Source organism: Galeopterus variegatus, unplaced genomic scaffold, assembly GCF_000696425.1.
Source record: "Galeopterus variegatus unplaced genomic scaffold, G_variegatus-3.0.2 Scaffold103, whole genome shotgun sequence".
In the NCBI taxonomy this organism is placed as follows: domain Eukaryota; kingdom Metazoa; phylum Chordata; class Mammalia; order Dermoptera; family Cynocephalidae; genus Galeopterus; species Galeopterus variegatus.
Window position 1 is genome coordinate 790,721 of NW_007726214.1, and position 13,409 is coordinate 804,129.

General features: G+C 38.3%; 1 protein-coding gene across 1 annotated transcript in view; it reads right to left on the bottom strand.

The window, feature by feature from the left end:
* Positions 1-6,887: 6,887 nt before the first annotated feature.
* The window catches only part of PRPF3 (pre-mRNA processing factor 3), a 16,677-nt gene continuing 10,155 nt past the window's right edge, over positions 6,888-13,409 (bottom strand). Inside the window, exons 9-15 of the mRNA XM_008584706.1 lie at positions 13,123-13,266; positions 12,523-12,622; positions 12,237-12,350; positions 10,914-11,032; positions 10,561-10,644; positions 9,254-9,315; positions 6,888-7,248 (exon numbers count right to left, since the gene is read on the bottom strand). Coding sequence (XP_008582928.1) covers positions 7,102-7,248; positions 9,254-9,315; positions 10,561-10,644; positions 10,914-11,032; positions 12,237-12,350; positions 12,523-12,622; positions 13,123-13,266 — 770 coding nt within the window. The 3' untranslated portion in view covers positions 6,888-7,101. The remainder of the gene's footprint in view (positions 7,249-9,253; positions 9,316-10,560; positions 10,645-10,913; positions 11,033-12,236; positions 12,351-12,522; positions 12,623-13,122; positions 13,267-13,409) is intronic.

A 13,409-nucleotide genomic window follows, 5' to 3' on the forward strand; every position in this document is an offset into this window, starting at 1 on the left:
TATTTTTTTTTTTTAAAAAAAAAAAAAAAAAAAGGAGTCATTTCTAGGATGTGAGATAATACATGTTTGTAGCTGATGCAAATGTGACACATTAGAAAGGGAAAATATTGGTTCAGGATAGAGATGGGACAATTGCTGGATTGATTTCCTGGAGTAGGTGGGAAAGGATAGGATTGAGTGATAGGTCCATGAATAGTTCCTTTCATGTAACAGTAAGGTAAGAATCTAGGTGCAGATGCAGGTAGGTAGGTAGATTTAGTGATGAGAATATGCATAAATTCTCTTCAATTATTTGTGGGGTTTTTTTTAAGTGAAATAGGTAGACAACCCTCTCTTAAAGGGTACCAATGATCTGTTAATTACCTATTCCAATGTCCTAACTCTTCCACTTTTCTGTTGGATAGCATGATGATTAACAGCAAGACCTCTAGAACCAGATTGCTCAAAGTCAGGCCTTTTCACTTGACAGCTACAATTTTAGGTAAGTTTCATAACTTCTCTGTGGTGCCACACACACACACACACACACACACACACACACTTTTTGGGTGGCTGGCCAGTTTGGGGATCTGAACCCTTGACCGTCACCACACTCTCCCAAGGGAGCTAACTGGCCAGCCCTGTGGTGCTATATTATTAAATGAGTTAATGCATGTAGAGTGCTTAGAGTAGTGCCTTAGTGAAGACTTGACGTGATGATGATGGCAACTACTATTACACTTAAACCTTTCTTAAAACTTATTTCCCTTTGCTTCTGTTAACTATATAAACCTTAATTAGATCCTCTCTTTTTTTTTAGTAGCTGGCCAGTACAAGGATCTGAACCCATGACCTTGGTGTTATAAGGCTGCACTGTAACCAACTGAGCTAACAAGCCAGCCCAGATCCTATTAAATTAATAGTTCTTTTCTATGCCCATTGCTAGTTTTCTCACCCCTTGTGTGCTTGCAAAGTTCTATTTTTAGCCTCTCTCATTTTTCTCCTCTTACCCTCTTCCAAAGATTCAATTTATCACCTACATTTAGATTTGTTTAAGTTGGATATCTTAGTTATCTTTGATTCCACCCATTCCATTTAGTTATCAAATCGTATAGACTTCTACCTAAAAACCTCTTGCATTAATTCCCTTCTTTCCATTTTCCTTGCCCTCTACCTAATTAAGGTTATCATTATCTTTCTAATGAACTGTATCAACAGCATCACAATTAGTCTCCCAGTTTCTTTAGCTTATATACCATTACCGGATTAATCTCAGTTTTCCTCTGCTCAAAAACAGAAACAAAAACAAAACAAAAATACTTTCAGTTATTCCTTGTTACCTACCAAGTTAAGTAAAAGCCCTGACTTTTAAGCCCCTCCAAAATGATTCCAATCTAACTTCCCAGTATTATTTCAGATGCCTTCCCTCCATGGTTCCTTGAGCTCCAGATTGTCTTTTTCCTTAAATATATCCTATACTTTTCTATTTATAATTAATTCTGTTCTTTCTACCTAAAATGTCCTGTTCTCATTGAAATTCTATCCATCTTTCAAGAGCTATCTTAAATTGCCTCTTTCATGCAAAGTTCCCTGATTATTCTGACTGGATGGAATTTCTCTTTTGTATGATAGCACTTTCTGTCTTGAATGAAATCATTTGTGTATTCTTCGTACCTCCAGGAATATTTTATTATAATTGCAAAAAACCGTTGAAAACTGTGAATTGCTACACAGTATTAGTTATTACTGCATTGTCTTATAGGATTCAAGGGAAAGTAATTATTGAGCACTTGCATTCCAATGATACTGACATTGTTCAAGATATTTCTGGAATTTCATCAAGGTAAACCACATACAGGGAGGGACAATCAGTCTAACCACTTTATATTTTCATTTTTAACTACGAAAACTATTATCTAGCTTGATCTTCTCACTTTATTCTCCATTGTAAATTTCAAATGGCATGCCCCCCCCCAACACATTTTTTTTTTTTTAGAGCTGTTTGAGGTTCACAGCAAAATTGATGGGAAGGCACAGAGATATCCCATAAACCCCCTGCCCTAACACACGCATAGCCTCCCCCATTATCAACATCCCCCACCAGAGTGGTACATTTGTAACAACTGATGAATCTTCATTGACACATCATCATCACCCAAAGCCCATAGTTTACATTAGGGTTCACTGTTAGTGTTGTACATTCTATGAGTTTGAGCAAATTTATCATGGCATGTATGGTATCATACAGAACAGTTTCACTACCCTAAAAATCCTCTGTCCTTATGCCTATTCGTCTCTCCTTCTTCTTCTGCCCCTGGCAACCAATGATCTTTTTACTGTCAACATCGTTTTGCTTTTTACAGAATGTCATGAAGTTGGAATCATACAGTATGTAGCCTTTTCAGATTGGCTTTCATTTAGTAATATGCATTTAAGTCTCCTCATGTCTTTTCACAGCTTGATAGTTCATTTCTTTTTAGAGCTGAATAATATTCCATTGTCTGGATGTACTAGTTTATGTGATCAAAAAAAAAAAAAAGAAAGAAAGAAAGAAAGAAAAAAAAGATTTAAAAAATTACAAAAAATAAAAACAAACAAATATAAAGAAAAAAAAACTTAGGTATTCATTCATGTACTGAAGACATCTTGGTTGTTTTCTTTTCTTTTTTAAAAGATGACCGGTTAAGGGTATCTTAACCCTTGACTTGGTGTTGTCAGCACCACACTCTCCCAAGTGAGCAAACCGGCCATCCCTATATAGGGATCCAAACCCGTGGCCTTGGTGTTATCAGCACCGCACTCTTCCAAGTGAGCCACTGGCCGGCCCCCATCTTGGTTGTTTTCATATTCTGGCAATAATGAATATATGTGCAGCTTTCTGAGTGGACATGTTTTCAAGTCTTTTGGGTAAATACCAAGAGACATGATTGCTGGATCACGTTAAGAGTATTTTTAGTTTTCTAAGGAATCACCAAACTGTCTCCCAACGTAGCTGTTATCACTTTGCATCCACCAGCAATGAATGAGTTTGTTGCCCCACATCCTAGCCAGTATTTGGTGGTGTTAGTGTTCTAGATTTTGGTCATTCTCATAGGTATTTAGTGGTATCTTAATGTTGTTTTAATTTGCATTTCTCTGATGACATATATGTACAGCATCTTTTCATATGCTCATTTACTATATCTTTTCTGGTGAGGTGCCTGTTAAGGTCTTTGGCCCACGTTTTAATCAGGTTATTTCCTTATTGTTGAGTTTTAAGGATTCTTTGTATATAGTATCCTTCTGTAAAGGTTAATTCCTTTGTCAGACATATCTTTCACAAATATTTTCTCCCAGTCTGTGGCTTTTCATTGTCTTGACAGTGTCTTTTACAGAGCAGAAGTTTCTCATTTTAATTAAGTCTAGCTTATTTTTTTCATTCACGGATTATTTCTTTGGTGTTGTGTCTAAAAAGGCATTGCCAAACCCAAGATCATCTTGATTTTTTTCTATGTTATATTCTAGGAGTTTTATGGTTTTTCATCTTGAATTTAGCTTTGTGATATACTTTGAATTTTTTGTGAAGGGTGTGAGATCTGTGTTTATTTTTTTTCCCTGCATTTTCATGTACAGTTGTTCCCACACCAGTTTTTAAAAAATATTTTATTGCATTTCTTTATGCTCCTTCATCAAAAAGCAGTTAACTATTATTTATGTGGGCCTATCACTGGGCTCTCTATTCTGTTCCATTGATCTATTTGTCTGTTCTTTAACCAATACCACAATGCCTTGATTACTGTAGCTTTATAGTAACTCTTGAAGTTGGGTAGTGTCAGTCCTCCAGCATTGTTCTCTTTCAATATTGTGTTGGCTATTCTGGGTTTTCTGCCTCTCCATATAAACTTTAGAATCAATTTGTCAATACCTACAAAATAACTTGCTGGGATGGCATTGAATTTATAGATCAGGTTGAGAACTAATATCTTGACAACATTTAATCTCCCTATCCATAAACATGGAATATCTACTTCTCTTTCTTTCATTAGTTTTGTAGTTTTCCTCATATCTTGTAAATATTTTATTAGGCTTATACCTATGTATTTCATTTTTTGAGGTGCTCATGTAGATGGCATTTTTTTTTTTTTATAAAGATGACCGGTAAGGGGATCTCAACCCTTGGCTTGGTGTTGTCAGCACCACGCTCAGCCAGTGAGCAAACCGGCCATCCCTATATAGGATCCGAACCCGTGGCCTTGGTGTTATCAGCACCGCACTCTACCGAGTGAGCCACAGGCCGGCCCTAGATGGCATTATTTTTAACTTCAAATTCTACTTGGTTATTGCTGGCATATAGGAAAGCAATTGATTTTTGTATATTAACCTTGTATCCTAAAACCTTGCTGTACTTACTAGTTCCAGCAAAATGGCTTTTAAAACTCTTTCCAAAACTATCTACAGAGAAGTAATTGCCATTAAATAAAGATATTCAAAAGGATTTGAAATACATCATGAAAGAAACTACTGAAGTTCACAGAGTATTTTATTTTATTTTATTTATTTATTTTTTCATTTTTTGTCTTTTTCCGTGTCCGGCAACGGATCGCAACCCTCAGTGTTGCCCCCGTACTGGACCGGGACCGGCAACGGGATCGCAACCCTTGGTGTTGCTCCCACGCCTCGCTTAGCCAGTGAGCGGGAACCGGTCTGTATGTGGGATCCGAACCCTCGGCGGGAGCGCCACCACGCTCCCAAGCGGTGCACTATAGCAGTGCGCCACTGGGCCAGCCCCAACAGAGTATTTTAAATAATAGCATCCCATAGTTGAAACTATCCTTAGAATAACATCCATTTGAAAAAACACATCTGTCCCTACTTTCTTATTTTACAAATGAGGTAGTATTTGCTTAAAGGCTGAGTTTGGGCCCTGAGCCAAAGAAACCTGGGTTCAAATCAAGCTCCACCACTTACTAGCCATAACCTTGGGCAAATTATTTACTCTAAGCCTCACATTCCTCACTTCTAAAATCTACTTTTCTGATAAGGTTGTTATAAGAAACAAGGAAATAGGGCTGGTCTGTTAGCTCAATTGGTTAGAGCATGGTAGAGCATGGTGCTGATAACAGCAAAGTCCAGAGTTCTATCCATGTACTGACCAGCTGTCAATAAATAAATAAATAAATAAATAAAAAATAAGGAGGTAATGCTTACCAAACATGATGCTCAACACAATATGGGAGAAAATTTAAAAATAAAGAACACCTGTTAGGCACAGGGAGCTGACTGATCTGCCCAAGACAACAAGGATAAGTCTCATTATGGGTACTTTATAATGAACAATAGTGTACTTTAGTATAAATATACCTTTTAGATCTTATGCAATCAATATATTTTTGAAGTAGTGTATAAATTATTTATACATATATTTGTGATAAATCCTTTAACAAAACATTCATTTTTATGACAATGAATTATCCCCCTGGATTTGCTTAAATCAAGAAATACTAAAAATACTAGTTCAATTCTCCAGCTCCCAAGTCTCACAGATATAATTACTAGCAAGCGCCCAAAGTCTTCATTGCTGTGTGCTAGCAAGCTAGGCTTTTTTCAAAGATTTCATCCTGGGCCGGCCCATGGTTCACTCGGGAGAGTGCGGTGCTGATAACACCAAGGCCCCGGGTTCGGATCCCATATAGGGGTGGCCGGTTAGCTCGCTGGCTGAGCGTGGTGCTGACACCACCAAGTCAAGGGTTAAGATCCCCTTACTGGTCATCTTTTTAAAAAAAAAAAAAAAAAAAAGATATTTCATCCTGCCCCAGGAATTAGCAACCTTGCCTGTCTCAGTTAGTTTGCTTATCTCTAAAAAAGCGAGAAGTTGTACTATGTTTTCCTTAAGGCTCTTTGTAGTCCTTTGTCTCTTTTTACCTCTTTGACCCTAGTGCTCCCTAATACTGCCTTAAAATGGGAACTTTAACCAGTATGTAAAATGGGTAACTTTTTAAAAGGGGTTCATTATGTAACACAGAATGTTTTCACTTCTAGTCAAGTATCCATTCATCAACACTACTTCATAGGAAGCTCTACCCAGCAGGAAGTCATTGGAGCTCTATTGGCTTCTTTGTTTGATCCATTCCCAATATGTCCTCAACAGGCACATGAATGGAAGGATAGGTATGGTAAGAATTTTTGGACTTCTATACTTACTCTGACCCATATACTCCTAAAACCAGAAACATTAAATGCTGAAAGAGAACCAACCACATCTACTCAGATTCTTAGAAAACAAACTACACATTACCTTTTAGAAGAGGATTTTAAATTAGTAAGAGAGAAAATGAGCTAAATTCTTGAATCCTATTCCTCTTTACAAAATGACCCATAACATCCTTCTTGGACTCCCTGTGTCCACTTCACCTAAGCACACAATCCCATAAATGCACCCATTTGAGGAATGATTTCTTGGAAAGACTACTTAGCTAAGACAAGTTAGGCAATCTGTTTACTTTGCAACTCTATCTGCTGCAGGTTAAGATGTGAACACTCATTTGTCCTCCCTCCCTTACACACTTAACACGTCTTTCTGCTTCATTCTGCTCCAGGAAAACAATATTTAACACTCTTACTCCAGGATAAGGTCAAACACTTCCATTAGACTTCAAAAGTACATATCCATTTATATACCCATCCATTCCTATATACATAAATATCAATGACAAAAAATGTTTTTTTTTCTGGCTGGCCGGTTTGCTCAGTTGGTTAAAGCACTGTGCCGATAACACCAAGGTCCAGAGTTAAACCCTGTACTGGCCAGCTGCCAAAAAAAAAAAAAAAAATTTTTTTTTTCCCACATCACTTGCTAGAAGTCTGGAAAAAATATCACCTGAAGACCCAAATTCTAATTCCTGTGAGTATGTGAAAAATATCATACGAAGTTTAAAAATAACTCTTTAATCAATATGCACATAAGGAGAATAAAGGGCAGCACCAGGCTGACTGGGACAGGGAGTAAGGTTTCCTCCCTTTGTCCCAATGTCTGCTTGGCACAGTTCTGAGATCACACACACAAGTGGGGGTGAGCTGGGAAGAATAAGGGAAACGACTGAAGAGACAAAGGCAAAGGGGGAGAGGCAAGGGCTTGCAGTAGTCTCAGTCAGTGGACTCCAACACAGATTCACTCAATGCGAGGTCCCAGTAGTGTTCAGCCCCATGCTTTTTGAAATGCTCACGAGCCATGTTCTCTGTAGGGCACTGTTTGAACTTCATCTCTCCAAAGCTCCGGTCTTTGGCTGTACCCTGGGGTAGAGACAAAATTTATAATAAAACCACTATAATTTCATATTTAAATCAGATGTAATATTCTTTCATAAGACCTGACCTAAAAACATTCGTATAGCAATGTGCCTAGCTGACAATGATTTTAAGGTAAAAGCAATCATAACCTCCACCCCCTTGGATATTTGCATGAGTTTTCATAAATTCATATGCATAAGGGTTTCAGACTTTTGACTGAAGGGACAATGAAGAATTCTATGCTCGAGTGCCTGGATGGAACAAGTCAGGAAGGACTATGTAGGGTGGGGCGGAATGAATTTGGCTTCCACCAGGCCTCAAGAACCAGATTTGGGTCTTCAAGGAGCAAGGAGTTAGAGAGCCATAGGCTGAAGGAACTCTTTTTACAAGGGTTAGTAAAATTATGTATATAAGCAGGAAGCTTTGGGGCCCAATGCCAGAGTACAATTAGGGGTGGTGATGGTGTGGAGAATCAGGGAGGCTACCTGCAGAGAACTACAATAGAAAAAGACATGGTACTGGGTGGAACAGCATTTTCACCAAAGGCACAAGTAGCGATAGCAGTCATAAAATGCAACCTCAAGCAAGAGCTTTCAGGAAACAGACTACAATAAGGAGGCCAGAGCAGAACTTGGCTTGATTGTGAACCTGAAAGACAATTCCTGAGGACTCTCAGAGATAAATGGAAAATAATTTGGAAGAGATGAGAGGGCTGGGATATTAAATATGTAAGTGGGGATTTATGAAACAGAAAAACAGGTATTATGGTTATTATTACCTAATTTCTCTGTATAAATGAAGAGTCTGGGATAAGACAGAAGGATACATGAAAAACTGTTTTTTTTTTTAAAAAAGATGACCGGTAAGGGGATCTTAACCCTTGACTTGGTGTTGTCAGCACCACGCTCACCCAGTGAGCGAACCGGCCATCCCTATATGGGATCCGAACCCGGGGCCTTGGTGTTATCAGCACCGCACTCTACCGAGTGAGCCACGGGCCGGCCCATGAAAAACTGTTAATAGCAATTATTTGTAAAGAATGGTCTTAAGGGCTCAGAGAATAAGAGTTTTGCAGTAAGTGCCCTTCTGCATAGTAAGAATTTGTTTGTCTTAATAAGCACTCACTATTTTTTATAATAAAGAACTAGTTAAAAGAAATAAGCATATTTAAAAAATTGAAGAGACACATGTACTCAATGTAAAAGAATAAAATGAAAACACTAACACTGGTTCACTAAGTATTTCAGGAATGAAATAATGGAATAACCATAAAGAAGATTCCATTTGAAGACTGATTTTAGTCACATTATGACATACTTATCTAATTTGGTTCTCAAAAACTCAAAAAACAAAAAACTGACAATAGAGAGCAAACAATAATATCCACATTTTATAGATAAGGCAACAGACTTTGACATTAAGTGTCTTGTCCAGATTGCACAGCTAATAATAGACACTGCACTGCCCATCCTCCTAACTTTGTATTCTGAAGTCTAGTACTCCTTTCACTATATACAGACCACAAAATCCCAGAACAAGTTATTCCCCTCTTTCTGAATTTCATATTCATGAATGTGAGATCAAGGTCATGGGTTCGTATCCCCATACCAGCCAGCTGCCAAAAAACTTTTAAAAAGTAATTTTCAGTAAATAATTTGTATTCCCGACACCAACATTTTCTATACACTTCCACGGATGGCATATACTATATACTCATCAATTTAACTAAAATATAATCAAAATTTGCTGTCAACCATTTAAAAATGGATTCCAGGGCAGGCCAGTGGCTCACTTGGGAGAGCATGGTTCTGCTAACACCAAGGTCAAGAGTTCAAATTCCCATACTGGCCAGTCACCAAAAAAAAAAAAAAAAAGAATTCCAAAAGAAACATGAATTAAGAAATTATTCACTGTTTAGTTTTCAACATTGCATTGCCCCACTTAAATAGTATAAACAATCAGGAAGTGGTTAAAGTTCTGCTTCAGTGTTTTACAAAGGATTACCTACCTCCCAGACTAGTACACATTTGTTGGTTTTCTTCACAGCTTCCTCATCAGATTCCTCATCATCTGAAAAAGACAATGTAGCTAAATCTTGTTCTAGACTATAGACCACAGATTTAGGTTCTAAATAAACAGTATTCAATTCTACCCAAATTCTCTTAAATACTGTCACTCTTTGCCATGTGCTGGAATCAAATGTTTTCTTTTCTGTTATTCTTTATTTTCCCCAAATTAGACTGAAAGCTCCAAGTAGGCCCTACAAGTAGGGACATTAATTCAACAAACATTTACCTAGCATCTATTATGTGTCAAGAGCTGTGCCAGGTACTGAGAATAAGGAAATACAAGACAAGAAGTCGACAATAAAAACTTGTCCTAGGCACTTTGGGAACCAGGCTTTAGATGTCAATATTCTCAAGAACTTTTAGCCTAATGGAGGAGAGCAGCCATACCAAATGAAAATATCTTAGAAACACTTGAAAAACAAAATAAAATATAGGTTGAAAGTATACTTTAAGTACTTCGAGGACAAAAAGTATAGGAGGGCCAAAGTTAGGTAAAGTTAAGAAAAGTAAGGCTCTCTGCAGATGTTAAATGCTAATCCAGTCTTCAAAGATGAGAAGAATGAACATTGATGGAAGTATGATAACCAGGACCATGTCAAATGTATATACAAGACAAGATAAAGCTGGGCAAAAGAATGAAAACTATCTTTTCTTGATCAAAGCAGAGAGCTTTTTTGATCTGAAAATCTTTTGTCTTCAATCCTTAAAAAAAATTTTTTTATCAGGGCCGGCCCGTGGCTCACTTGGGAGAGTGCGGTGCTGATAACACCAAGGCCACGGGTTCAGATCCCATATAGGGATGGCCAGTTAGCTCACTGGGTGAGCGTGGTGCTGACAACACCAGGTCAAGGGCTAAGATCCCCTTACCAGTCATCTTTTTCAAAGAATAAAATAATACAGACACTGCATGTATGTTATTAATACACTGCAGTGACATAGCAGTAACACAGCTGGCTGAATTTTCACAAACTAAATACACTCATGTAACTGGTACCCAGATCCAGCACAGATAGGGAAACCAACTGGTACAACAGCCTTAAAGGACAGGCAGAAGAATAATACTCATGCATATGATAATGTAATAAATATTATATGAATGGCTCAGTCTGAAAGGGTCTTTCTAAAATTCCTGAACACTATGTAGTGTTAGCAAGAGCGTCCCAGGGAGGGAATAAGATGAATAAACAGAGGCACCATCCCCACCTCCCACATCTGTCCCATTTAATCTCCTCTAACCCCCATTCACCATCTCCCTTCGTGTTAGATGTCTGTTCATCCCACTTTATCCGATGCAGCATAAGACGCTTAAACTTCTTCTGGGCCTTGGGGCCTGGAAAGAGAGAAGGAGAATTTTGCCAGAGCTATGGAAGATGACGGGTTAAAAAGAACCTCTGAGCTCATCTAATGCTCAGATGTCAAAGTGATAGTTGAAGCAATCCCAGGAACCACATCTTGGGGCCTTCTACTCCAATAAACACATAAACAGAGGCCCAGCATATTATACTCAGGTATGGCTTTTTCTCCCTTTTCCCCACAACGCTAATCACTCTAGGCATAGAATTGTCTGGGGACAGTCTCCCTCAATTTTTTCAGACTCACCCCCTTCCACTACTACCACGTTGACATCCTTGTGCAGTACCACCACCCCTGTCAGGTACAGTTGCCCAGCATTGGCCTCAATCTTGAACTTCTTGGCTGGGTTGCTCAAATTTCGAACTCTAGAGAAGGGAAAGTTTAGTTATGTCTTCTATTTTAGCATCATTAGCTGCCTGAATGGAATGGCAAATAAACAGATTGATCCAAAATGATTTTCTCTCTATAAACAAAGACCTCTGGAGTAAACAAATATATGAATGCCTAAAAAGTAGAATTGATGAGTCTAAAAATATTTCCATTACTTAGTATGGTACACTTTACAAAAAACACAGCAGGTAATCAAAATTTAAGAATAAGGTAGAGAGGGCCGAGCCCCGGGCGCACTCAGGAGAGTGTGGCGCTGGGAGCGCAGCAGCGCTCCCGCCGCGGGTTCAGATCCTATATAGGCACGACCAGTGTGCTCACAGTGCTCACTGGCTGAGCACGGTGCAGCCGGTTTCAAAAAAAGAAAAAAAAAAAAAAAAAAAAAAAGAATAAGGGAGAGGTATTTACTGTCATCCAAAAATATTTACAAGCTCGTTGTTCTTGACAGTGTAAAGATCTACAAATTCTTTTCCCTCTAGGTTTTTATAATGTAGTCACTATGTAGGCAAGAAAATTTTCTAGAAGGATACATGAAAACCTGTTAACAGCAATTACCTACAGAGAGTATTCCTAAGGGATCAGAGAACAGGAAGAGGACTTTTTTCAGTAAGTGCTCTTCTGTATTGTTAGAACTTATCTTAATAAGCATCGACTACTTTTGTAATAATGTACCACTTTTATATTGAAAAACTAGTTAACAGAAATAAACACATTTAAAAAATAGAGGATACACATACTCAACATAAAAGAATAAAATGAAAACATTCAGCACAAAGGTAGAAAAATATTTACAATGTATAAAATGCATTTTAAAGTGAGGATGAAATGATTAGGAAATTTTTAATGCTTCCCAGATAAATAAGACAATATTTTATACTTCACAAAGCACAAAAAATCCTTAGTTCACATCTTGGCCTGAACAATTATATTCATTCATTTATTCTTCAGAACTAATACTAGTTAATGAAAAAGAGTAGAGACGGAAGAATTGGATAACTAAAAATAAGTCTTTAACCCTCATCACTGTAAAAGGTTTACTAGCTCTTGATTCACACTAGCGTCACTAAAAGAGAGCACAGATGGGTGTTAGGTATGCTTTTAGACCACAATGATTCTGCCTCAAGCACTTGGATAATGTTTTGGTATTTCTAAGGAGAAGACTGGCCCAGTATGGACACCTACCTATATACAGATATGTGTACCCCCTGTGAAATGTCTTCTTTAAGCTTTTTAATTTTCTTGACCTTTCTCTGTTCTGCTGTAAGTTTTCGGGCAGCGTTAGCCTCTTCATGCGCTCTGTCGTGACAGGAAGGACATCCACAAGTGAGAAAGGCATTGAAGATCAGAGGCAGGGCTGAGGGAAAGAGAGAGCAACAGAGGACTCTCCCCTCCCTCCAAATATGGATCCCCCAGAAGAGTTTGGGAAATGTATTTTCCCTGAGTTTCCACCCACCCCCATGGCACTTACTTCTGTCTTTTTGCCATCTGAGCTCTGACGTGGGCTTCTACCTTCGTGGGGTCTTGAACAGCTTCTGTTCCTAATACTCGCATCAAATTGGAAATTCTCACTGCAGTGGAGAGAGGACAGCAATCAACCTCCTAAGTCACTTCTCCATCTGGGATAACCTGTTCTCTCTTCTCTATCAATTCGTATTGTTTACCTATTGCAAATCTCTGCTGAAAACTCACTTCCTCCAATAACTCCTGTGTTGAAAATCCCATTTAATTAACTCAGCATTTACAGAAGTTTACACATTAACCTGAAAAACCAGTATGCATTTATATTACTTGAAAATTTATAAAAGATAAGAAACATATTTCCTTTGATATTTTTCACTCTGATCACAGCATCTAGTGAAAGACCCTATACATAACAGTGCTAACTCAAAAATGAACGTGTTGGCCTGTTTTAACAAGTATAGATAGGATAGAATTTAGAGAAAGAAGAAAAAACCCGTGAATGATTCTAAGAAACAGAGAGCACCCAAGTATAGAGATGTTAAAGTTCCTCTAGAATTAAAGAGATAGACTTGCCACCCTTTTTAACAGCAGGGGCAAAGACAAGTACCTTTGGGTTCTGGAGGAGGCATCAGGCCCAGCCTGACTTTCTCTTGTAGTTCCTTCTGTGCTTCCCTTCTCGTTTGCCTCCGAAGTTTCTTCTGTTCCTTCTTGGTAAGATATACCCCGAGAGTAACTGGTGTGTCATTGTCGACTGTCAGGCAGAGAAAAGAGTATACCAAAGCAATAAGAATATTAGAGGGACTTAGGTGAATATGAATCACATTTAAAAGGCCTTTAGAGGGCCGGCCCAGTGGCGCACTGGATAGTGCGCCGCTTGGGAAGCGCGGCGGCGCT